Source organism: Rana temporaria, chromosome 4, assembly GCF_905171775.1.
Source record: "Rana temporaria chromosome 4, aRanTem1.1, whole genome shotgun sequence".
Classification (NCBI taxonomy): Eukaryota; Metazoa; Chordata; class Amphibia; order Anura; family Ranidae; genus Rana; species Rana temporaria.
The window spans coordinates 219,133,263-219,160,078 of NC_053492.1; the positions used below are offsets into that span (position 1 = coordinate 219,133,263).

General features: G+C 42.6%; 1 protein-coding gene across 2 annotated transcripts in view; it reads left to right on the forward strand.

Moving 5' to 3' along the window:
* The window catches only part of PRIM2 (DNA primase subunit 2), a 204,447-nt gene that overhangs the window by 175,001 nt on the left and 2,630 nt on the right, over positions 1 to 26,816 (forward strand). For both annotated transcript variants that reach the window (XM_040349891.1, XM_040349892.1), the window contains exon 13: positions 21,168 to 21,236. In XM_040349891.1, coding sequence (XP_040205825.1) covers positions 21,168 to 21,236 — 69 coding nt within the window. The remainder of the gene's footprint in view (positions 1 to 21,167; positions 21,237 to 26,816) is intronic.

Consider the following 26,816-nt stretch of genomic DNA (forward strand, 5'->3'; position numbering starts at 1 on the left):
GTGTCCCCAGCGGAGTCCCTCCTTACAGGCAGCCCTGTGTAACATCAAATGTAGCCTCTCTCCCTATCAAATGCAGCCAGCACCTGTCCCATAAATTGCAAAACACTATATATTATTATACACAGAGCGCACTATACAGCATACACTATACACAGAGCGCACACTATACACAGAGCACACGCTATACACAGAGAATACTATACACAGAGAACACTATACACAGAGCATACACTATACACAGAGAACACTATACACAGAGAACACTATACAGCACACACTATACACAGAGCACACGCTATACACAGAGCGTACACTATACACAGAGAACACTTTACACAGAGCGCACACTATACACAGAGCGCACACTATACACAGAGCGCACACTAAACACAGAGCACACTATACAGCACACACTATACACAGAGCACACGCTATACACAAAGAACACTATACACAGAGCGTACACTATACACAGAGCGTACACTATACACAGAGCGTACACTATACACAGAGCGTACACTATACACAGAGCGTACACTATACACAGAGCGTACACTATACACAGAGCGTACACTATACACAGAGCGCACACTATACACAGAGAACACTATACAGCACACACTATACACAGAGCACACGCTATACACAGAGAACACTATACACAGAGCGTACGCTATACACAGAGAACACTTTACACAGAGCGCACACTATACACAGAGCGCACACTATACACAGAGCGTACACTATACACAGAGCGCACACTATACACAGAGCGCACACTATACACAGAGCGCACACTATACACAGAGCGCACACTATACACAGAGCGCACACTATACACAGAACGCACACTATACACAGAACGCACACTATACATAGAACGCACACTATACACAGAACGCACACTATACACATTGTTATTGTTTAGGGTGGAGAGGCAGGAATAGGCAGGAAGAGGGGTTATTGTTTAGGGTGGAGGGGCAGGGAGGGAAGTTATTGTTTAGGGTGGAGAGGCAGGTTATTGTTTAGGGTGGAGAGGCAGGAAGAGGGATTATTTTTTAGGGTGGAGAGGCAGGCAGGGGTGCCGTTTTAGGGTGGGGAGAGGTAGGGAGGGGGGTTATTTTTTAGGGTGGAGAGACAGGGAGGGGGCCATTTTAGGGTGGGGACTGGGAGAGGTAGGGAGGGGGGGTTTTGTTTAGAGTGGAGAGACAGGGGGGGCCGTTTTAGGGTGGAGAGGCAGGGAGGGGGTTCTTGTTTGCAGTGGAGAGACAGGGGGGGGGCGTTTTAGGGTGGAGAGGCAGGGAGGGGGTTCTTGTTTGCAGTGGAGAGACAGGGGGGGCCGTTTTAGGGTGGAGAGGCAGGGAGGGGGTTCTTGTTTGCAGTGGAGAGACAGGGGGGGGCCGTTTTAGGGTGGAGAGGCAGGGAGGGGGTTCTTGTTTGCAGTGGAGAGACAGGGGGGGGCGTTTTAGGGTGGAGAGGCAGGGAGGGGGTTCTTGTTTGCAGTGGAGAGACAGGGGGGGCCGTTTTAGGGTGGAGAGGCAGATTGGGAAACCCACAGGCTCTGCAGCAGCTGAGAAGGAGAAGTGAACAGAAGGAGGGGGGCCAGGCTCACAGCAGGACATAGTACAGTACACACTGAGCCTCAGTCTAGCCGCCGTGCAGAGGAGTCTGACTGGATGGGAAGGAGAGTGACAGTGAGAGAGCTCAGCTCACATCGATCCCCGCACCCAGTCACTCACCTTCTGCCCTGGTTCCCCTGCGCTCAGGTTAGGCAGGCACTGCACCCACCTGCCACACATGATGGGAAGCGGCTGATAAGTGTACTAGGGGATCGGGAGCAGGCTTTTTTACCTGGCTGGCTGCAGGCTCACGCTGATGCGTCCCTCTGAGTTGCATAGTGCCGACGTCACTTCTTGTTGTCGGCACAAGCACAGCATATACTGGGTGCCGTGCACCCGCCCGGTCACAGATCCATCGCGCCGGAAGCTGTGGCGCGATGGGCATAGCCACAAAGGCATATTTTGCCTGCCAATGTAGCGCCTCGTCTGCAATCTTGTGATTGCACAGACGTGGCGCTACTCGTACCGCACTGCACCCGGCGCCCGGGCACAGTGCACATAGGGACCTTTTTTTTTTTTTAAAGGGACATGTTTAAATAATTTTTTTTTTTTTTTTTTTTTTTTTTACTGACTTGGGGGGAGGGGGGGCGGCGCCCCCTATGGACGGGCCGCCACTGCATATGACACCAGTATAGTGATCAAACAAAGATATGAAAACTGCACTCGGTGAAACTGACGGAGTGAAGTGGTTAACTGGGGGGGGGGGGGGCGCGATCGGGGGTGAAAAGTGTGCCTATGTATACTGTGTCAGTGTAGTGTTGGTGCAACTCTCATTTAGATGTCCTCTATCTTCTCTCTGTATCGGAAAATAATTCCAGAGAGGGAGAGGACATCAATTCCCCTGCCTGTATTTACACTTAGAGGCAGGGGACAGTCTCCCGTTCGCCCGAACCGATTACCAGGTTCAAGCCAGGAATCATTGGCCTGGAGACCGATATGGTTCTGAAGCAAATCCGATCAGCGCGGGTGCAGCTATGACGCCTCGCCCAGGGGAGCCAACGAACCAATATTTTAAAAAAAAGTGCTAAGATACAGTATCTCACAAAAGTGAGTACACCCCTCACATTTTTTGTAAATATTTTACTTACTGAATTACTCACAGTAAGTTGATCCAGGAGAGGTCGGCTCTATTGGAAGGTGGAACTGTAGAGTGTCCAGGGATGCTGAAGACCTATAACAGATTTAGTGGATGTGATGGCCCTGCGAGCTGGAAAGAGCCTCAGTGTGGCTGTAGTGCATCGCGCTATACACGTGTAGCATAAGAGCTTCTCCTAATGCCGGGGGAGCAGAGGCGTTGCAAGGGGGGAGCGGGGGGTGCAGTCCGCACCTCTTCCTACTTTCCCTGCCCTGCGCACTGCGGTATCTCCTTCGCTCGCGGCGATGTTCGGGGAGGGATGAGGAGTAAGAATTGGTGTTGAGGCACTGGCAGACCGCTCCGGAGTGCCATAGTGCACGGCGCCCGCATGTCCTTCGGGAACCGGCACTGCAATCTCCGGTGCCGGGCTGCCTACCACAACAATTACACTCCCAGACCGACGGAGCTTAGGCTCCTCCTCCACACTGACCGTACATCCACAACAGGGGGAGGAGCCTAGGAGGAGGAACATCCATGTGGACAGAGCGCACTGAGCTGAGGTTTGTGGGGGTTACATTAGGGATTGCACAGAGGGGGGTTCCATTTGGGGGATTGCACAGAGGGGGGTTCCATTTGGGGGATTGCACAGAGGGGGGTTCCATTAGGGTATGCACAGAGGGGGGTTCCATTAGGGTATGCACAGAGGGGGGTTCCATTAGGGATTGCACAGAGGGGGGTTCCATTAAGGATTGCACAGAGGGGGGTTCCATTAGGGATTGCACAGAGGGGGGGTTCCATTAGGGATTGCACAGAGGGGGGGTTCCATTAGGGATTGCACAGAGGGGGGTTCCATTTGGGGGATTGCACAGAGGGGGGGTTCCATTTGGGGGATTGCACAGAGGGGGGGTTCCATTTGGGGGATTGCACAGAGGGGGGGGTTCCATTTGGGGGATTGCACAGAGGGGGGGGTTCCATTTGGGGGATTGCACAGAGGGGGGGTTCCATTTGGGGGATTGCACAGAGGGGGGGTTCCATTTGGGGGATTGCACAGAGGGGGGGTTCCATTTGGGGGATTGCACAGAGGGGGGGGTTCCATTTGGGGGATTGCACAGAGGGGGGGGTTCCATTTGGGGGATTGCACAGAGGGGGGGGGTTCCATTTGGGGGATTGCACAGAGGGGGGGTTCCATTTGGGGAATTGCACAGAAGGGGGGTTCCATTTGGGGAATTGCACAGAAGGGGGGTTCCATTTGGGGGATTGCACAGAGGGGGGGTTCCATTTGGGGGATTGCACAGAGGAGGGGTTTCCATTTGGGGGATTGCACAGAGGGGGGGGTTCCATTTGGGGGATTGCACAGAGGGGGGGTTCCATTTGGGGGATTGCACAGAGGGGGGGTTCCATTTGGGGGATTGCACAGAGGGGGGGTTCCATTTGGGGGATTGCACAGAGGGGGGTTACACAGGGGTTCCTTTAGGGAAATTACACAGGGGGAGAGCTGTCCTTATGGGCTAGCCTGCTCAGTGCCTCAGATTGAACAGTGACCTGGGGGGGTGTCACCAAATTTTACCACACCAGGTGACACCAACCCTAGTGACGCCACTGCGTGGGAGCATCGGGGTATGAGGCTACCATCGGAATGTTCGTGATTCGCAGCTTAGTCTCAGCTTTCTCTGGACCACCACAAGCTTAGTGAACCTTCGAGGAGTGGGAGGCTACCTTTTGAATGTCCATGATCCAACGGCTGTGTCTCAGGTTCCTGGTGATCTTGGTCAGCTTAGGGAGCCTCGAAGAGTGTGAGGCTACCATTGGAATGTCTGCGAAATGTACATTCAGTTCAGGTCCCCACCAAGTCTAGGGGGGCCCTGACATAGATGCAGTTTACTTCCAAAGCACAGGTACTTTACTTAGAGCAGCAGGTATATGACAGATGCTGAGTTAAGTTTGGGAGATCCTTCAATGGTCCTCACTTATCCAAAGAGATGGGAAGAGGCATAGAGGTACCAGAAGGGTGCAATTGTAGATGTCTGGGGGTGTCCTGTGGCTATCACACGATGCGTTTCGTTCACTGGTATTGTGAACTTCTTCAGGGTAGTGGTTTCCTCCCTACTTTGTGGTAATGTATACCCCTTTCAAATGGTTCCAAAGAGGAAATTTAATACGTGCGAAGGGGGGGGGCAAAGTTAGTCCCTGGGTTGAATGTGTTAACCCTTGCGCTGGCTGGTTGATGGGATAATGGTTGATCGCCATCTTGTGGCTGTTTTAGAGAATTCACACATCCTGTATCAATTCAAATCAGATAGGGTATTGCTGCATAACATGTCAGACAAAAGATTTGATTTCCTTCTCAACAGTTAACATTAAAAGATTGGACGCTGTCAGTAATGTTTATAGATTCACAAATTTATAAATTTATTGTCCAGTCTGCCATAGGTACACACATGTTCACATGTATGGAGAATACACCTATACATAAGAGACTAGATCATAGTGGCTCAAGAGTCAAATCAGTTGGTCAAGATACTCAAGGGTTCAAAAAAAATTGTACATTTAGTTTGTTATTTAACCCTTTCGGGGCCATTGTCCCTAGGTGGAAGATCCATTCTTTTTCACGCTGTACTAAGACAGTGTCAAAATCCCCTCTTCTACTTGATCATTTTAAGGCGTAAAACCCTTTAACCAGTAGGCCATTGGCTTTACCCCCATATGATCTAGGAAGTGTTTTGGCAATTTGTCTTTTCATCATCCTTTCCCCTGATACTTGATAGATGTTCGCCAATTCGTACCTTCAGTGGGCGTTTTGTCTTGCCTATGTATAGCTTACGGCACAGTCATTCAACATGTATAGAACTTTTTCAGTGTTGCAATTAATAAATTGCTTGATTTTATATACCTTATGTCTATCCGCATCGGTGAAGGTATTTGTTCTCTCTACCAGGTTGCATTTACCGCATGGGTACATTCCTTTAAGGGCCGGTAGGTCTGTGAGCCAGCTTTGTGGAGTAGTTTTTATTAATTCTGAGTTGACAAGCTTTGCCACCTAAAGAGGTTTGGGGCCTACAATGTCGGATAGTGCTGGTGATAGATTCAGCAGGTGCCAGTGTTTCGTAAGCACATTTCTGACAGCCTCCCATTGTAGTCCATACAGGGGTGATGATCCGGACTTGATCTGTCTGTTTAGAGGGTCGTCTTTATTTGTCTTCAACTGAAATAGGTCTGTCTGTGACCTCTTCAGTGCCTTACGTTTTGATTGTCTTAACGTGCTATGGGAATATTTTCTTTCCCTAAAGCGTTCATAGAGTTTTGTCGCTTCAGTTCTATAGTCGAGCTCTTGACTGCAATTTTTGCAAAAATTGCCCAGTCGGGATGCTATTGCTTAGGGATTTTGGGTGGTGGCTAGTTGCTTCAAGGAGTGCATTTGCTGCCATTGTCTTTCTTTTAGGTACTCGTAATTAGTGTCCCTTGCTCCACTTTTATAAGGAGATCAAGAAAGGAAATTTGTTGGGGGTCCCAGTTGAAGGTGACCCTTATGTTCCAAGTGTTTTGGTTTAATTCCTTAATGAAGGTCTCAAGACTGAGGAATCCCCACCAGATCAACGGCACACCGTTGATATCTTAGCCAAAACAGTGCATGGCCAAGATATAGTTCAGAGCAATATATTGCTTCCTCATCCCATATGCCGGCTCCCATCGACATACCGCAGATTTGTTTGTAGTTTGTCCCTAAAAATCAAAAAATTGTTGGATAGAGCAAACTGAAGTAGCTCAAGGAGGAACTCATTTTGTGCCCCCATTGTAGAGTAATTCTGGTCTAAAAAGAGTGCTGTTGCGACCAAACCCCATAGATGGGGAATTTATGTATAAAGGGACTCCACACCAGTATTAGCCAAAGTTGCATCAGATGGTATGTGTAGGTTGTCGATGGGCATTAGTACATGTCTAGTATCTTGCACAAACGAAGGTAGTTTTGTGACCATTTATTTTAAAAGTGCATCCAGATATGGTCCTGTTTTTTTAATGGCCGAAATTATTGGTGTATCCTACGATGACTTATGGATTTTCGGAATGTCATAGATGATTGGTATGTTGTACTCCCTCACTGTAAGCTGTTTGCACTCTTTTTTAGTGTGTAGACTTGCCTCATGTGCCAGGCTCAGTTTACATTTGAGTTCATGTACAACATTGGGAAAGGGATTGTAATCCAATTTCTCATATGTAGATTTGTCATTTAGTTGTCTTTTAATCTCACTTTCATATTTTGTTTCTAAGAGGAGTAAAACATTACCCCCTTTGTGCTTGTCTTTCATCACAGTCCAGGTTTCAATGGATCTATTTGTCCAGTCCAAATGGGATAGATCCTCTTGCACAAGGTCAAGGAAAACCCTCAACCACTTATCTTTCATAAAGGGGGGCATTTTCTTTTGCTTTGATCTGTACTTGGGCATTTCTCAGAGGGAGTCCAGGGAATAATAATTTGTTCTCTTTACTACACCAAGGTGAGGTGAGAGTATCCAGGGCAATCTGTTCCAGAAGGTCGCTTTGTTCAGATGACCGTTCCTCAATATTAGGTCTCTGATGTATTTGTCTCAAGTATACTTTTCTTAGGAATAATACAATATCTTTATAGACCTCAAAATTACTCATCGAGTTAGTCTGTTAAAAAGAGAGGCCCTTTTTGAGGAGCTTAGTATGTCTGTATTGTTTGCCGATTTAGTCCTTTCCAGCTTATTGGAGTCATGAGATGTCTTCATAGCCATGGTTAGTCCTTTTGTTGGCTGTGTGTCCCTGTTCGTGTTGGGCCTCTCCTGGAGTCTCTCATTTTGTTTTTACCCTTTTTGTTTCCTGCGTTTCTTCCTGTATGTTTTGGAATTCCTTTGGTTGGACCAGTCATATCTTGTGATGACTGCTCCTTCCCTAAAAAAAAAACAAAAAAAAAAACCATTGCGTTCATCTTCTTCTTCCCAAGGTTTCAGAGTAATTTATTGAGTGATCTCAGACCTTTCCTGGGTCTCCTAGATCAACTTCGACCTCTTCAATTGGTTAGGTAAAAAATTTCAGCCTTTTCCCAGTCCACGATATCTCTTTGGAATATGGACTGTTTTGTTAGTTTAAGTTTGGACCTTGGGGACCTCCTTCAATAAGTCATTGTCCTTGTCAAACTCCTGTTTCTCATTGAAAGGCTCTAATTCCTTTAGACTTTCATCAATCTGAGTTTGCAATTCCAGTAGTTGGATTTTTTTCTTCTTCCACCATAAGTTTCATTACCTTGATGCCATGATCTATGCAGGTCTGTTTCCATTTATTCAGGAATCAATAATGCAGGTGTTTAGCAGGCATCACTCTTTCACGTGTAGCGCCCCCTTACTTTTCAGTCTGGGCGCTACGCTAGAATAAGTAGGAATGGGAGAATTAGTTTACTCCCATTCAGTTTATGAAAATGTAGGCTGTTGCCAATTTTCAGAATTTGTCCTGTGGGTCAGTCTGTGCTCTGGGGATGCGTTATCACCCCCGGGCGGCAGCTGGCGCTAGAGGGGTTCTGACAGACCCACCTTCTCCTAGCAGCCAATCAGAGGAGGTCTTGCCTCATCAGGCATGCTGGGAGGGGGATATATCTGGGCAACCGCCTTTTGGCAGTTCTGTTCTGTGCGGGGCCCGAGTTCTAGGAGCGGTACCCACCTTCAGGGTGCGCGCATCCATGGGCCCCGCCACCGTGGCCTGCTTTACTGGGGTCATGCACCATGCGGAGCCTCATCCTAACCAAGAGAGGGGCCCCAGCGACTGGCTGGGTCCCAACCTTCTGCTGAGAGGATCCTAAGCCGGGAGCTGTGCGATGGGGGATTGGCTCGGGAGAACCTAGAATCAGAGGTTGTCCAGGAGGCCTAGACGAACCAACGGGGATCCAGTCACCACACTGCATGACAGGTATGCTCAAGCTGTCAGTGGGTGACACTATCTGAACTGACTGGGAGGACTAACTAAATCTAATTTAACAAATCTGAAATTGTCAAGCCTGTGGCAGAGGCCCGTTCCTCCCAGTGAACTTTGAGTGGCGCTCCGGCTGCCAGGCATGTGATGGACGCCTGTCCGGGGGCACTTTACCCACCCTGATTGTGGTGGCGACGAATTGGGTAACATTGCTGAGAGCAGGCTTGCTCTTTCATATCCAAGGCCTGATACTAAAGTTTCTCTACGCTCATCAACTTTTCTCTACTGTGTGTCATGTTGATGTTGGCCATGTTGGGCCTTGGAATAAAGCATTGAAACTCAATTGACGTCTGGACACTTGCTCTTTATTCACACTCACAGCTGTCACCCCTAGACCAAGTCAAGAAGGTAACTTAAATAGGCCGATCCCAAACTAAACAGCGGCTCCTTCGGGGGGTGAGCGCTACACACGTAATCCTCATAGAATAATTTTTCTTTCAATATGTTTCTAATGACAAGATATCCCATTTCCGGTTTAGTTGCTTAATAGTTAACTTCTGTTGTTTAAAGAATGTTTTAAAATCTTTATCATCAGTTGGTGCCTGATCCTGTGGCTTTCCTGTGAAGGCTGACAGGCTCAGCAATGGCATGCAATGCCAGGCTGCTGCAAGCAAAGCCAACAGAATATTGGCATGCCTTAAAGGGATTCATCCAGAGATAAAATAATTCTCCCACTCTACAAGACTCTTGTTTCGGCCGCACCTCGAGTATATTGTCCAGTTCTGGGCACCAGTCTTCAGGAAGGATGTGCTGGAACTAGAGAGGGTCCAAAGAAGGGCAACCAAGCTAATAAAGGGGCTGGAGGATCAGCTATGGGGAAATACTGCAAGCACTGAACTTATTCTCTCTGAAGAAGAGATGCTTGTGAGGGGATATCATTTCAATGTACAAATACCGTACTGGTGACCTCACGATAGGGATAAAACTATTCTGCGCAAGGGAATTTAAAGACACCCGGCCGTTCACTAAAATTAGAAGAGAAGCAGTTTAACCTTAAACTATGTAGAGGGTTCTTTACTGTTAGAGCTGTAAGGAGTGGTTTTTAGGGGGAGCTTCGATAATAAAAAAAAAAAACTATTAGATAGGCACCTTAACGACCACAACATACAGGGATATACAATTTATTATAAACATAAAAGCACACACAGGTTGAACTTGATGGGCTTGTGTCTTTTTATTTTTTAACCTCACCAACTATAAGTGGAAATAAACCCCCAAACCCACAAATGTAATGTATTGCAGCTTACCAACCAGATATAGTGGCTGCACTCGTTTTCCCTGGTGTTCTGGCCAGTAACACACCTCCTGTATTATACAGGCATCATTCTACATGAATGCCTTTATTAAATCAATGTTAACAATTCTTAATACTTTTCTGCAAAAAGATGTGCATTTATTACTACTCTTCCTTTTTTTTTATGCTCAGTATCTCCTTAATGCATGCAAGCACTTTGTTGATATTACCATAATTTAGTAATTTGTGTGTGCTGCAGTTGTGAATTTCATACCAGTGGAGGCTAAGGCAAAGCTCTTCCTAAGGATTCATGTTTTTTGCACTCATTGGGGAGGAATTTATTTTCTGGCTTATGATGAAAGAATAGCATCATGTGAAAGAGGCACCAACTTTACGTCTGATTAAAGTCTGGTGCAGTATGCCTTAGGGAAGACCATCTGGGATTGGCATGTCTCCCCTTCAAAGATCTGATATCAGCCTGGCAGCCACTAACATGATTAATAGCATTTATCTCTAGCACATTATGAGCACAAATTAAACTGCAAATTTGGTTTATGTGTGTTAGAAGATAGGCACAGTTTTGTTTGGAAAAGATTGTGAACCCTTAAAAGTTTTATGAATTTTTGCATGATTCTCTCCTAAACTTTTGTCGGATCCTCTTTATTCAAATGATATCGGTGAAGTGCATATTTTATAAACGCATGCAGCTGTAACATTTTTTGATGCAACCTAAAATTCATTGTTTTTTCAGTACCTGCTAGCCATCCTAGATCTTGGGTAGTAAAGAAGCCCCACAGTTGCCTTACCTTACCTTCACCTTGCTTGTTAGACCCATGAACACAGATGTTATCAAGTACGAGAAATGCCAATAGGTCGATACCTCATCAAATTTTAAAGCTGTGTGGCTTGGTTTTTTTTTCCTTCAAGGGAATATTTTGAGCATTGGTTACATTACTTTAAATTAGCAGCCTTTTGGGCTAATTAAAGCCTAAATCTTCACTCTTCTATTCAGATGAGAGTTTGTTCCCCCATTGATAAACTACCACTGGCCCATTCTTCATTCCCTTGTCCATTGATATTTGCAGGCCCAACTTAGCAAGTTTGTAAAATGCACGTCAGACAACATTGAGGAATCTTTGACTATGCCCTTACATACAGTGGTCTTTTAAACATAGGGGCAGATTCAGATAATCGTATTGAGGCTCATCAGCTGTAAATACTTGTTTTAATAAAGCTGTGTTAATTATGTTTTTGCCTGTTTAACCACTATATTACAGGGCACATTCACTTCCTTCCTGCCCAGGCCAATTTTTATCTTTCAGTGCTGTCGCATTTTGAATGACAATTGCGTGGTCGTGCAACACTGTACCCAAACAAGATTTTTATAATTTTTTTTCCCCACAAATACAGCTTTGTTTTGGTGGTATTTGATCACCACTGGGGGTTTTACCTTTGTCTCTACAAATAAAATCGGACCAAAAATTTTAGAGAAAAAAGATTTTCCTTAGTTTCTGTTACACAACTTTGTAAACAAGTATGTTTTCTCCTTCACTGATGAGCACTGATGAGGCTGCACTGATGATGAGGCACTTGTATGCAGCATTAATGGGCACTGTTATGTGGCACGGGGAGATGGCACTGATCAGGAGGCATTGGCAGGCATTAAGGTGGGCTTCCCTGGTGGTCTGCAGTAGGCTTCCCTTGGTGGTCTGCAGTGGGCTTCCCTGGTGGTCTGCAGTGGTGGGCATCCTCGATGGGTCTGCACCGATAATCAATGTGCTGATTATCAGCGCAGACCCCCCTGTCAGGAGAGCAGCCGACCGGCTCTCCTCTGCTCCTGCCTGTCGGCACGAACAGAGGAAAAGCTGATAAACTGCACTACCTGGTAACCATGTAATGAGCTATGATTGGACACAGCTGATTACATGGTAAGGATCCTACGTCATAGACTTTACCTATATAGAAGAGGCGGTGTATAAGACTGACACACCACACCACCGTCGTGGTGCTGCGCGCCCCCATGGTTTATTCTGCTGGAAGTCATATGCCCAGCCAGAATAATACCACTTTGCGCCCGTCATTTTAACTATATGGCAGGCGGGAAGTGGTTAATGGACTAAAAGTGCCTGATGTGGGGGAGGAGAAAATCCCATAGCTTTAAATACCCATAATGCACCATTACTTAGAGCAATGATTCCCAACTCCTGTCCTTAGGACCCACTAACAGGCCAGATTTGCAAGATAACTGAAATACATCACAGGTGATATCATTTGCTGCTCAGTGAGGTTGCAGCATTCTAGTCTGCATCTCTCCAAGGTAATTACAGAAAACCTGGCCTGTTAGTTGGGCCCTGAGGACAGGAGTTGAGAAGCACTGACTTAGAGGAAGTGTGTCTCAAGAAAAGAGCGGGGGCTTTCATTGCTGAACTTTTTTGCAAATGCTAGCTTCCTAGCGGTTAAGCGCACTCACTGAATTCAGTACTTTGAGAGTCACTGACCCAGAGCTACCATGCAGATCAAGAAGGTACGCAGCTGAGATATTGAACCAGAGGGTCATTATGAGGCAACCAGCATTTCCTGCCATGGCAGCCTGCATGCGTCTCTTATATTATGTTTTCTTTAAAGGGGTTGTAAAGGTTTGTCTTTTATTTTCTAAATAGGTTACTTTAAGCTAGTGCATTGTTGGTTCACTTAACTTTTCCTTCGATTTCCCTTCTAAATGTTTTTTTTCTTTGTTTGAATTTCTCACTTCCTGTTTCTCCTCAGTAAGCTTTCCACCATCATCCGAGCAGTGGAAAGTCATTCAGAACCACTTACTGAACACCTTACTGAGGAGAAACAGGAAGTGAGAAATTCAGACAAAGAAAAAAAACATTTAGAAGGGAAATTGAAGGAAAAGGTAAGTGAACCAACAATGCACTAGCTTCAAGTAACCCATTTAGAAAATAAATAAGGAACCTTTACAACCCCTTTAAAGTACATTCCATGTTACATCTTGCTGAACTGTTATGCCCAGCACATTGAGGAAGGTGGACAGTGATCATGTGCTATTTATCAGTGTTTTAGAGCTCCATAAGATGTTCTAGTCGGCATTGGAATCTTCTATATAATGTATCTCCTAGACCACAAGAAATGTGGGAATTGATTTGCCTTATTTATGTTAAACCTAACTGCTCCCTACCATTATGTACTGTTAAAGAGATTTATTTTAATCCTTTTCTGTTCAGTATACTAAATCGTAAAGTTTAAAAAATAAAAAAATGTATTGCAGGTAAAACGAGAGTCCCCTAACCCACCCATTTCATGCTTCTTTACAAATCCAAAGGGTTATACTATTTTACCAATCCTAAATGAGGTAATCTCTTCATCTACATTGTAAAGCGCTGCACAAACTGTTGGCGCTATGTAAATCCTGTATAATAATTACAAATATAAAGTCAGTATGTCAACAGCAGACTGGCAGCAGCTATTCATTTGTTGGTTGTTTGAAAATCAGGCAAATCTGTTTGCCATCTACACCGATGAATTCGCTCACAACACCTTAATATTGTTTGACAATGGTAGCACCATTTTTATCAGTTTTTTATGTTTCTTTGATTTTCTGTTCTTTAATACTTCAGTTTTTTTTTGTAACAAAGAGAAGGCCTAATGCCGCGTACACACAATCATTTTTCGGCATTAAAAAAACGTTTTTAAAAAATTTCGTTTAAAATGATGGTGTGTGGGCTTCACATCATTTTTCGGGTTCTGAAAAACGACCAATTTTTTTTTTCTTACATGCTGCATTTTTTAACAACGTTTTAAATTAAGTCGTTTTTCGGGTTGTAAAAAATTATCGTGTGTGGGCTAAAACGACGTTAAAAACCCACGCTCAGAAGCAATTTATGAGATGGGAGCACTCGTTCTGGTAAAACTACCATTCATAATGGAGTAAGCACATTCATCACACTGTAACAGACAGAAAATCGCGAATCGTCTTTTACTAACAGGAAATCAGCTAAAGCAGCCCCAAGGGTGGCGTCATCCGCATGGAACTTCCCCTTTATAGTGCCGTTGTACGTGTTGTACATCACCACGCTTTGCTAGAGCATTTTTTAAAAACTATGGTGTGTGGGCAACGTTGTTTTAATGATGAAGTTGGAAAAAACTACTTTTTTTCTAAATACCGAAAAACATCGTTTTTTTCATGCCGAAAAATTATCGTGTGTCCGCGGCATTACATCTAATGTTGCAAATTTCCAGGGATGATTGGTATCCTGTTTGCATTTCTGCTAGTAAAAAAAACTACTGAATGATTCAACTCATCCCTGTTTATTTTCAGAAGTAAAATTTTCTATAACAAGAAGGTTCTTTGGTAGTGAAGAGTGATAAATTACAATAGCAGTAAAATGAAAGCACATTGATTCATATACTGATCTCTTTTGCTTATACTGTTTTGCCCTTGGATTTTAATATGAGTAAATAGCTTGCTGACCTCGGTGTGTTGTCTCAAAATATAAACTGCTGCATATTCAGAATTTTCATTAATAAGATACATTTTGTTTAAAATATAACCTTTTTTTTTAACCTGTTGAGCAAAGATATAGAAGAAATAGAGTTTAAAGAATAGCTACTACATAAAAACTATACAGATGTTACATTTAAAGAGGGCAGAAACTGTGAAAGCTGTACCCAGAAAAGAAAGTAGAGGGCAAATAACTCATCACTATTTTTGTCTGTAGGCTCCCTGCGGCTGATATTTCTATTACTGACATATGTCTGGTTTTGCACCATGTCTGTGTGGTGGTAATCTTGGTAGAGGCAAGACTGCTTCCTATTCATGAAGCAGCAAAAGAGATGCACACTTAATCAAAATGAATAACTTAGGGAGATCTTGGCACTGCAGGTCCACAGGTAAAGCTTCCTTTCCAGCACAGGTATGTCTAGACACAGGAAGTGTCCTATTTTTCATAGGAACTCAAGACATAAGGTAAATGTTTCAAGGTACAGTAAAATCTTGGTTTGCAAGCATAATTTGTTCCAGAAATTACAAGTGCTTGTAATCCAAAGCACTTGTATATCAAAGCATTTTTTTTACAGGGTATAAAAGAGAAGAGAGTCACCTCTAAGTGTAGCAATAAGTTGATAAATGTTGTACATTCATTAAATGTAACAATGTTGCTACACTTGGAGGCTCCTCTCTTCTTTTTTTATACTTGTATATACAGTGGGGATCTAAAGTTTGGGCACCCCAGGTGAAAAATGTGTATTAATGTGCATAACGAAGCCAAGGAAAGATGGAAAAATCTCCAAAAGGCATAAAATTACAGATTAGACATTCTTATAATATGTCAAAAAAAGTTGGATTTTATTTCCATTATTTACACTTTCAAAATTACAGAAAACAAAAAAATGGCGTCTGCCAAAAGTTTGGGCACCCTGCAGAGTTAATATCTTGTACTGCCCCCTTTGGCAAGTATCACAGTTTGTAAATGCTTTTTGTAGCCAGCCAAGAGTCTTTCAATTTTTGTTTGAGGTATCTTGCCCATTATTCCTTACAAAAGTCTTCCAGTTCTTTGAGATTTCTGGGCTGTCTTTCACGCACTGCTCTTTTAAGGTCTATCCATAGATTTTCAATTATCTTGAGGTCAGGAGATTGTGAAGGCCATGGCAAAACCTTCAGTTTACGCCTCTTGATGTAACCCCCCGTGGATTTTGAGGTGGGTTTAGGATCATTATCCATTTGTAGAAGCCATCCTCTCTTTTTAACTTCAGCTTTTTCACAGATGGCATTATTGAATTCATTTTTCCTTCTACTCGTGAAATGTTCCCTGTGTCACTGGCTGCAATACAACCCCAAAGCATGATTGATCCACCCCCATGCTTCACAGTTGGACAGAGGTTCTTTTCATTAAATTCTGTGCCCTTTCTCCAAACGTACCTTTGCTCATTCAGGCCAAAAAGTTATATTTTAACCTCATCGGTCCACAGAACCTGTTTCCAAAATGCATCAGGTTTGTCTATATGTTCATTTGCAAAGTTCAAACGCTGATTTTTGTGGTGAGGGCGTAGAAGAGGTTTTCTTCTGATGACTCTTCCATGAAGACCACATTTGTACTAGTATCTCTTTATAGTGGAATAGTGTACCACAACTCCAGTGTCTGCCAGATCTTTCTGGAACGATCGTGCAGTCAAACGTGGGTTTTGAATTGCTTTTCTTACAATCCTGCGAGCTGTTCTGTCTGATATTTTTCTTGGTCTTCCAGATCTTGCTTTAACTTCCACTGTTCCTAATGACTGCCATTTCCTAATTACATTCCGAACAGAGGATATTGACATCTGAAAACGCTTTCCTATCTTCTGATGGCCTTCTCCAGCTTTGTGAGCGTCAACTATTTTCAGTTTCAGTTTTCTAGAGAACTGCTTAGAAGAACCCATGGTGCTGATTGTTGGGGCAAGGTCAGATGAGTCTGGGCATTTAAAACGTTTGAGATTGACATCACCTGGTCTTCCCAGACGATGATTGAGAACAATCCATGACACTGGCAGGTCTCAGCTTCGCAAAGGGGGCAGTGCGTGCTATAAATTCTGCAGGGTGCCCATACTTTTGCAGATGCCATTTTTTTTGTTTTCTGTCATTTTGAAAGTGTAAATGATGGAAATAAAATCTAACTTTTTTTGACATATTAGAAGAATGTCTAATCTGTAATTTGATGCCTTTTGGAGATTTTTCCATCTTTCCTTGGCTTCATTATGCACATTAATACAAATTTTTACCTGGGGTGCCAAAACTTTCGATCCCCACTGTAGTTGTGACATGACGCTACTCTTTTATATTAAGATATCGCTTGTATATCAAGGCAAAATGTATTAAAACATTTTGCTTGTCTTGCAAAACGCTCTCAAACCAAGGTTTCACTGTATTGCATTGGTACAGCTAACATTTCTACAAGTGCCATACAGAATATAAATGTTTGTTTTTGGTTCAGGTCCACTTTAAACTTTATCTTTTTGAACATTTTGGTGAGAGCTGTCTGCTGTAAATATACCTCTTAAACCTTCCACTGCATATGTGAAAAGAGGTGCTGTAACACTAAACTTCATTTCAGATGTGCAGCAATTATCCTGTGAGGCATTGCACTGTGCATTAACATTTTCTTAACGTCTTGTAATCAGTTTCTTCTTTGCACTGAATGTGCCAATGTTTACTTGGCAAATTTAGCTAAATTCGTTTGACAATGGTGAAAGTGGTCATCTAGCTGTCTACTGCAATGCATCTGTTTTTAAGTGGGAAAAAAAAAAGTTAAATACTTTTAATGATGCTAGTCATTGGTTTGTAAAGGCAGAAGTTTTTTTTTATCTTACTTTCTACGCAGTATGGTAAAAAAACTTCCTTCTTGTGAAAAAAGGTAAAAATCCTTCTGCATGCAGCTTCTCTCACAGTCCCCCTAAACACAAACCTGAGCCCGATCTCAATCCAGCAATGTGCACAAGAGCTGAGGCTGTCTCGACTCTCTCCCTCCTCATTGGCTCAGATACATGGCTCCCACTGCTGTCTATCAGAGCCAGTAACAAAGGAGCGCTCTGTGTGTCTTATAGACACACAGAGCAGGACTTGGGATTGAGCATGTGTAGCGCCTGTGTACTTTCTGTACAGGTCCTATGTTAAATTTAGAGGGGAATGAGAGAGTTATTTTGCTCTCATTCATGATGATTTGTTAAATTGGGCCTCTGCTCTAGCTGGGCTGTGCTGTTAGTTCATTATGTGTCCCGGAGATGTTTTCCCATCTCTGGGCGACAGGTGGCAGCAGTAAGGTTCGGTCTGAGATGCCTCTTGCCAGCAGCCAATCAGAGGAGCTTCTCCCTCGCGGGGCATGCTGGGGGAGGGTACTTCTAGAGCGGACACCATTGTTGGGGGTCTTCACTGGTTCCGGGTGCGGCACTCACCTTTAGGGGGTGTGCACATCACGGGCCCCGGTGAGATGGCCTACCAGGCCGGGGCGCACGTGCTACGCAAAGTTCCTGACTCTAGGCTCTCATGGCCCGGAGCAACTAAAACTGCAAAGGGGCCCAAGTTACTTACTGGGTCCCTACACTTCATGAGGAAGATCCCAAGCGAGTTGTGCTGTTCGATGGGGAGTTAGTCTGAGGTGAGCCCGGAGGCAGGCGATCCAACAGGGCCTAGACAATCCATCGGGGATCACTGTGACCGCACACTGACAGTTTGCTCGATGTCAACCTGTTAGTCGGTGACCATATGGAAACGCTACCTGAGGGAGATTCAGGCAAATTGTATTCACTGAGAGGATTCGCTCTTTTATCTTCGTTCCTGAGAAAAGGGCCTATGGCAGAGGTAACACTCATAATTGAAATTTCACTAGAGCCAAGTCAGTGGCAGAGACTTGTTCCTTCTCAGAAGTTCTAAGTGATACCCTGGCTGCCAGGTCGGTGTGAGAGGCCTGTTCAGGTACACTTCACCCACTCCGGCTGGAGTGGCGACGTGTGTTAAAGTCCCATTCGAGGCAGGACTGCTTCCGTTTATCTATAGGATTGAATCTGCAAATTCTCCTTTCACCAACCTATTTCTATCTACCTCAAGTTGACTGTTTGCCATTTTGGGCAAGTAAATAAAGCACAGATTACTACACTCTGCTGTTTGGACATTCCGTTACTTCATCATCGTTCCTAGACACATCACAGAGGTAACATAATCATGCCGTCCCAATCTAACCAGCGGCTCCTGAGGGGGTAGCGCTACATATGTATGAGTTCCCACATAGCAAGCAGCTTTCTATAGGTGCACTTGGCTTGGGGGTGGAGCCAGGAGCACTGGCAGGGGACCAGAGAAGAGGAGGTAAGTATAACAGGTTTGATATTTTAATAAAATATGACAACCACTTACAATCACTTTTATAGGATAAAGCACCCTGGACTGCCAGAGGTGATTTTAACATGCTAACCTGCTTTGCTTTCCAGAAGTCTCAGTGGTTATTGATTTTGCAAAGTTGTACAAAGGCCTACGTGAACAAAGAAAAACAAAATAGTTAATGAATTAATTGCCAAGTGTATGTAGAGGCAACAAAGGAATATTAGTACATATGTTGAACTACGTCATTAATATTTGTGACAAGGCACAGAAAAATAACTATTATTATTATACAGGATTTATATAGCGCCAACAGTTTGCACAGCGCTTTACATCAGGGGTTTAGATGTAACTGGGAAAAAAAAGCAGTTACTGTCAATATCTTCTAGTGTAATCCTTTCAACAAATGCAATTTATATCTTCAACCTTCAGTAACAGTAAGGCAGTATCTAATAATGTGGACCGCAAGGATTTGAGGATGACTCAATTGCTATGTCTGACATGGAAAAGCCTGACTCTAGAAAGGAGGGGTAAAATGTCACCTTTCTTCAATTGTGTACTCTTGTCGAGGTTATATCTTCATAGCAGCAATTTCCTGTGTTTGATAAGCTGGCAAAGGACTTTTTTTTATTGTTGTAGGGGACTTAGCAAGGGATGTTGTCTATATGCTATAAAGGTCAACCAGCATTGCATTTGCTTGATAAGAATTGGAGAGCATTCAACTCTGAAGAGATTACATAAAATAAAATTAAGGAGCAAATTGTATTTTTAATGGGTTGTCATCTTAACATGTTAAGAAAGGAACTTTGGTCTTTGAACAGCAGTTCTCGCGTAGCTAAAAAATTCTAATTGCAGTGCAAAAGACTTTGAACCGTGCAGTGCTCATAAATAGTCAGTAAGTCAGACATATTGAGATCTGCGCATGCAAGAAACTTTTCCGCAAGCAAAAAAGTTTATTAGACTCTGATGAAATGGAGAATGGGAGGCTTAGGAAGCAATCCGGAGGTCAAGTAGGATCCAATATTTCTGATAATACTTCTTTCTTGGTAAATGAACAGACATGTGACAAAAGGGAATTTTTGGTACATCTCCGGGGAAAGTAAGTCCGTCCATGCAGTGGGGGGCTGTCCTCATACCTTAGAAGTTAAATTCTTGTCTAGGTCTAGGGAACCTGGAAAGCAGTTTTACTTACATGATCCCCTACCCTACTGCATCCGGCACGCACCAATACACTCCAGAGGGTGGACTTTGCCTCGGCATCCTTGTGTCCAGCGCAGGGCTTTGGACCTACGGCCACTGAAGTGTAGGGGAAAAGAAGCTATGGAGACAGGTCTAGAAGCATGGTAAAAGCCCTCAGTAAAACCATTTTTCCCTTTCGTTCATTGATGGACTTCGCCTATTTCTATTCTTGACCATAGGTTATACCGCCCCTCACATGAGTAAGACACTAGGCAGAAAAAAAGAAGCTGCGCACCACCTATGGGCAGTCCCAGCTGATAGTAACCCCACTACCTGCTATAAAGGTCAGGCTCCTCCCTTCCCCATCACGGCACACTACTAAGGCGATTCTTGTCTCTTGGTTGTTCTGACATCAGGGGTCTGTGTATCGAGTTTGCAAGTTGGCTACCTGGTCGTCTGTGTACATCTTTGCCATGTTTTATAAAGTTGATGCTTGCCCCTCTTTTAGGTTTTTATTCCACTTCTAGGGGACTTCTTATTGGTTTTTGCACATTCTTCCTGATTTCCCACTTCTTGCTGATCTAATGCTTTGGGATGTCCCTAAGGTTAAGAATGGGAAAGAGATTGTGTTTGTCAATGAATGCAAGAGAAAATGGTATTTTGTGTTACTCACTGTAAAATCCCTTTCTCCGAGTTCATTGACTGACACCCCTCACCCACCCCTCCTTTTTTTTTTTTTTTTTTTATGCTACTGTTTTTTTGACTAGCTGAACTTGCCTACTACAGCAGGGAGGAACTACAGTTGGGACTATATATGGTGCTCAGCCTTTTCTTTTCTGACTAGTGTCCTACTCCTGTGGGGGGGGCAATATAACCTATGGTCAAGAATAGGAAGAGGCTGTGTCAGTCAATAAATAAAAGAAAAAGGGATTTTGTGGTGAGTAACAAAAAAAATCCTGTTTTCCTGGTTCCCTAGACCTAAATAGGCTTTTAAATTTTGCAGTGCATGTAAACCATGAAAGGGATGTCTACCTTCCCTGGTAAGTTAAACTTTAACCCTCCTGGCTAAAAATTGTGATTGGTATATGTGAACTACGTGAGTAGAATAACAAAATGATACATGCTTTTCCAGGTATATTGGCAAAATGTTAACTCGGAAGTATATTTCAGTTTCAATTACTGTCAGATTCAAAGATTTACATTTTTAACTGTTTTTTTTATTTTTTGCTTTAGATATTGGACCTTGTTAAAGGTATGCATTACCAGTTGGCATGTCAGAAATATTTTGAGCTGACGCACAATGTAAGTATATATTTTATTTTTACATGGGTTTTTTTTTTTTCTGGAGGGAGGTTGGTAAAGGTTTGTTGACCAGGAATTACTACTTTGTTTTTTATTAGCTTCCATTTGTGGTTCCACACCATGGTACACAAGTTATTAAGTGGTCACACATTTTCACATTTTAAAACCCTCTGGTAAACATGAAGAATCCTTGATGAAAACTATTTGTTGAGAGCTCTATAGCTTAGGCTCAAACTTACACATACAGCTAGCCTTTTGCGCAAGCGACAGTGGTGAAACGGGAAGAGAAAGGTTGAGTTTGGGTGGAGCCCTCAATGTATGCAGTCTTTTTTTTTGGACAATCATTAAACACTTTAGGAAGTGCAAAGTTTAGTGCAGCTTACTTTTTTTATACTTTTAACTAAGAGTAGCGGCGGACTGTGGGAACCAGCACCCGGGTTGTCCATGTGAGATGAAAGGAGCAAGTCTGGACCAGAGCTATGGGTTTAGATGGTTTGAAAAGACACAGCTCTCTATTTAGAAAACCCATAATTTTCTTTGACACCAATGACATAGAGTGACCCTGTATGAAATATTTATTTTTAAGTTAGTTTTAATTTAAACTTTTAAATATAAAGTTTTAAGTAAACAGTATTTAAAGAACTGAAAGGTTTATCACATCACTCTAAACTTACAAACATGAAAACTTTTTCTTTGTCTGTAATTTTCTATACTTTTTTGGAAATGGTGCCTGTCTCAAGACATTGTCTCCTTTACTGGATTTCAAACAACATTTCTGTTATTTGGCAATTCCAATTCCATTCATCATTGAATTGAGCTCAGTGACTCAAACCCCTGAAGCCATTAGAACTGCACAGAAACTAGAATTATCAGAAGGTATAATCTGCAGTGACCTGCATACTTCTTTAGTACAGGTTTCCTTTTAACAGGAAACAATCAAGTGCAACTAACCTAACATTAAGTAACATTGCTGTATGGTCTGTGTTAAAAAACAAAAGTGCAGTCTATTCAATATTTAGTAAACCTAAAAATATTAAGCTTCGGATCGCTGCTAGAGATGTCTCCAGGACCGGGGCACGCTACTTCATGTTTACTGGAGCTGCCCATACCCCCAGCCCTACTGGCATTCAATCCAGGGACTGTTTCACCGGCTGTTCGAGTTAGATATCCCTCTCTCCCCCAAGTTCTTTTTATTGGGCCTCCCCCCTCCTAAACTTTCCACACTAGCTAACAAGTTGGCCACAAATTTTACCAGCAGCCAGATGTCTGGTAGCCCTTTACTGGAAGCAACAAAACTCTCTGTCTCTATCTGATCTTTTATCCAGAATTAAGGATGTGAAGGTCATGGAGTCCATGACAGCTAGGCTGGCGGACCGGGTGGACCAACATTCAGCAACGTGGAAACCGTGGCATCAACAAATAGACCCCCCATGATCTCACGAGACCCCCCCCGTTCTGTACAACGTAATCAGAAGGGGCGCGCCCTTCTGTTTGGGACTTTCTTATACCCTTTCCTTCCTCTTATCCTCTCCTCTCCCCCCCCCCTCCTTTCCTCTTTCTTCTTATTACTTTTCTTTTGCTCTTCTCTTTTTTTAATTTTTTTTTTAATAGCGGGACACGCAAATGTAAATTGCGGACCCTATTGATGGTCTGTTTTGTGAGAGAAGCCTGCGCTGTAATTACTTTAGCTCTACCTCTGTCTGATACGCAGTTCTTTTCCTTGTTGATCCATGTTTGTAGTTTGTGTGTTAATTTTGTAATACTTAAATCTCCGTGCCCGTTCCAGAGCTGCTGGTGACTACTAATTCCCTTTTATTTATTTTATTGTTTTGTTTTTTTTCTTTCTGTTTTAAACCATTGTATGATGTATGTTGACATCCAATAAAAATGGTCAATTATAAAAAAAAAATAAAAAATATTAGGCTAAAAAAATATTATTTGTATAATTTTGTAACGGTTATGTACGTCAGAACAGCTATATTGGCTTGTTACATATGCAGACTTTAAAGTTTAAATTGTCTGAATTGAGAACAATACACTCCCTGCGTGGTAGAGAAAACTCTCTCTCTCAGCAGTTGTAAAGATATAAAAGTCTCAAAGTATAGTATGGGTTAATATAAAAAATAAACATCCATACTCACCCCTATGCTGCAGCATCGTTGTGATGCTACAACTGTACCATGTCGGCTTTAAGACCAAAAACCTGAATGATCCCTTGACTACTGGCTGCTCAACTCTTGGTCTGCTCTCCCCTCTGCTCATCCAGTGCTTATTGGAGTATGGGGCTGCGGAGGGGGTGAGCACAGCAGGCCCTGGCTCCCAGCTGCACGCTGGAGTGGATTGCTACAATGTTGTAGGGATTTTTTCAGAACCTGGAGCTACTCTGCTCCACCAGCTGTTGGCAGTCACAGGATTTCAAAGAATAGTGCAGTAACTCAGAACGTGTTCATTGAAAATCAACTTTACCTTCACTTTTAAAGGCTATCTTAACCCAAGTTCAAAAATGTAATATATTGCAAGTTACCAGTAGTCAGATGTGGTTTAATATATTTTTTTTTGGGCAGGCCTTTTTCCAGCGCTCACCACAGTTTTGTACCTATGGGGAAGCAGCGTTATCACTATAAGACAGGGTTGCAGCTACCTTTACCTACCCTGTTTCCATAACCGGACTCCTGTAGTCCTTAAAAAAAAATAGATGTGAACAGTGTACCTGATGAGAACAGAAGGTTATCCGTTAACAAGTTTTTGTCAATATTAACAGATATTTTTTGCACTTATGAAAACTATACAAATTTTTTTTCAACAGTATATTTATAGGAGACAAAAAAATAATAGTTTTTAAGTTTTATATACTTGACTCTTAAAGCAGTATTAAACCCAAAACTGCAGTTTACCAATCATTAGATGTGGTTGCTGCATCCATTTTCTCTTAAGAGGCAGTGGTCTCAAAACTGTGGCTTGGGCCCCAGATGCAGCCCTTTGCCTGCCTTTGTGTGGCCCATGGGGTACTATTTCATTCACTGATACCAACAATGGAGCATAACTCCTCCCCACTGACACCAACAATGGAGCAGATTTCCTCCCATTTACACAAAAAATTGGGCATTGTTTGTTTATTTCCACTGATGTTGGGACCTTTTCTATTTTGAACGGCCACAGTCTGGCCCCCCTAAATTCCAAAATATAGTAAACTGACCCTTTGTTTGGAGACCCCCTTACTTTAGTTTTTTTTTTTTTCTTTTTCCTCTGTTTGCCCCTGGTGATCTGGCCAGTAACACACACCTTGTATTAGAATTCCCTCCACGCTGGATGAATGAGCACAGGGGGCACATTTGCACAACAGCATTGGCAGTCTGGGGAAAGGGAGTGTTAGATATACTAGCAGACTTAAATTCACCAACAACTTTAAACCATACTCCAGCCAACACTTTATACGTAGCTACAGCAAACAGTTTTTTTTCCTTTTTGGGATACATGTTTTTAATTAAAAGCTGATTATTGTAAGAACACCTGCCACTGTTAAATGATTTGTCTCATCCCTGTAACTACAAGAGAGCTTGTTCTTTTGAAAAATAACAGACTTACTGGCCAGATTACCAGATAAAAATAGAAGAAAATAAGCCTAAAAAAACGGAGAATTGGTAAGCTGCAATATTATAAATGCTTGCTTTTGGCTTTAATACTACGTTAAGTCTTTGGAACTGGTTTGCCACAATAAGTACCTCTTATCAAATAACATAAATGAAAAAGAAAAAAAACAATTACCATGAATTTTAAATCGGTGCCCTCTAAATGTGAAACCACATCATCCAGTTCTTAACACCGGTAACCACAAAGCATCGTGGATTGTACTTTTTGTAACCTGAACGGTTTCACTATCATGTGTGTTCTCCCAAACCACTTGCTTAAACCCAAAAGAAAGTCCTAAATGTTGCATTAGAGCGTTAATTGCTGAAAAAAACACACTTGATCAGCCTGAAATTTGAGATTGCTGTTTAAAAAGGTCACAGTGCATAAAATGTAAAGAAACTCAAGAAAAGGGAGAGATATAATTTGTAACAAGCATTATAATCACTGAGACATACTGAACCATTTATCTGATAATGACAATGTAAGAGGCACTGAGCTATTATTAATGTATTTTATTGGTTACTTAATTTTTATCTCCGCTCATAAAAAGAAATCTTGAAATATATTGAAATGGTTGCACATATGCACATGGATATATGATGCCTTTCCATGAAGTTATTCTTGCACTGCAATCATGTCAAGAAAGTGCTACCGCTGTTGGGGTTATTTTGGGGATACGGTATTCATTTTTGTTTTTTGCAAAGGTTGGGACAGTGCTGGATGGAAGATCCAGCATGACTGATAGTATATGCATCAAACAACTTCACTTAAACCATTAGGGCCCTTTTGAATTTGTCCATAATATGCACTTATGGTCAGTTTAAAAACCAGGCCAGCTGAAACTTAGGTTGATGAATAGATTTTAGTAATTGTAAAGACTCCAAGATGCTGTGGCAACTATAGTAGAGTCCGTACACAATGCAAAGTGTTGTGCAGTTTTTGAATCCCAAATGCAACAGCCACATGACAAATGTCTATTCATAGTGTAAGCCGAGGAGGTACCGTAATTTTACTTTTATGAAGGTATTACTCGTACCAATTACTGGGCTCAAAAAAATAATTACTGAGATGTCAGCAGAGCCATACAAGGGAAAATTAACAAAGGTCAAATAATAATAAAACGAAATCAGTACGTGTTTTTTTTCATTCAAGTATAGTTCTCATTTGTTTATCATCCATAAAGCAGTTAAGTTGAAACATAGCAAATTGTTTATAAAATAATCATTATTTAAAACTGAGTATAGATTGTGAGCCAATTTCCAATAGGATTGTGAAAAATCTGGGGCACTCATGGGTATCTCATGCAGATCAATAATGCACATGTTGTGTATGGCCACACTGCACTGAATGTGGAAAAGGCTTACATGGGTTTAAAGTCCTAAATGTTTTTTTACCTTACTGCATTTCCTGTATTAAGGTAAAAATGTCCCATTAGTTCTGCGATTTCCCTCTTCCTAAACACTCACCTAAGTGCTCAATTAGTCCATTGCTGTCTGCAGCTTTTCTCTCTGGTCTCACAGGAGACTCTGAGAGCAGTGGGAGTCATAGACTACTGCTGCTGTCAGTTAAATCATGTGAGGAGGCAGTGGGGGGCATGACCAAGCCACGCTGCGGCTGTGTGCGTCTCTATACACACACACAAGTGAAGGGTGTGGTCCCTTGCGCTACCAAGTGAATTGATACAAATAACTATAATAATAATAATGAATACAAAATGGTGAAAACTGCTACTTGACCTAAAGTGTACACAAAAAAGTAAGTATGATTAGAAGTGATCAGTGCAACTTCCTAAATAATTAATATTGTTAATAATTAATCTATAATATGTAGCAAACAGTGAAATCGGTGATCAAAGTCCAAAATATCCAAACGTGATGAAACAATTCTTCTAAAAAATAATCGGGGTGATTCTTCTGAACACAATCTCAGTAAGCAGTATAATCAGCCTTG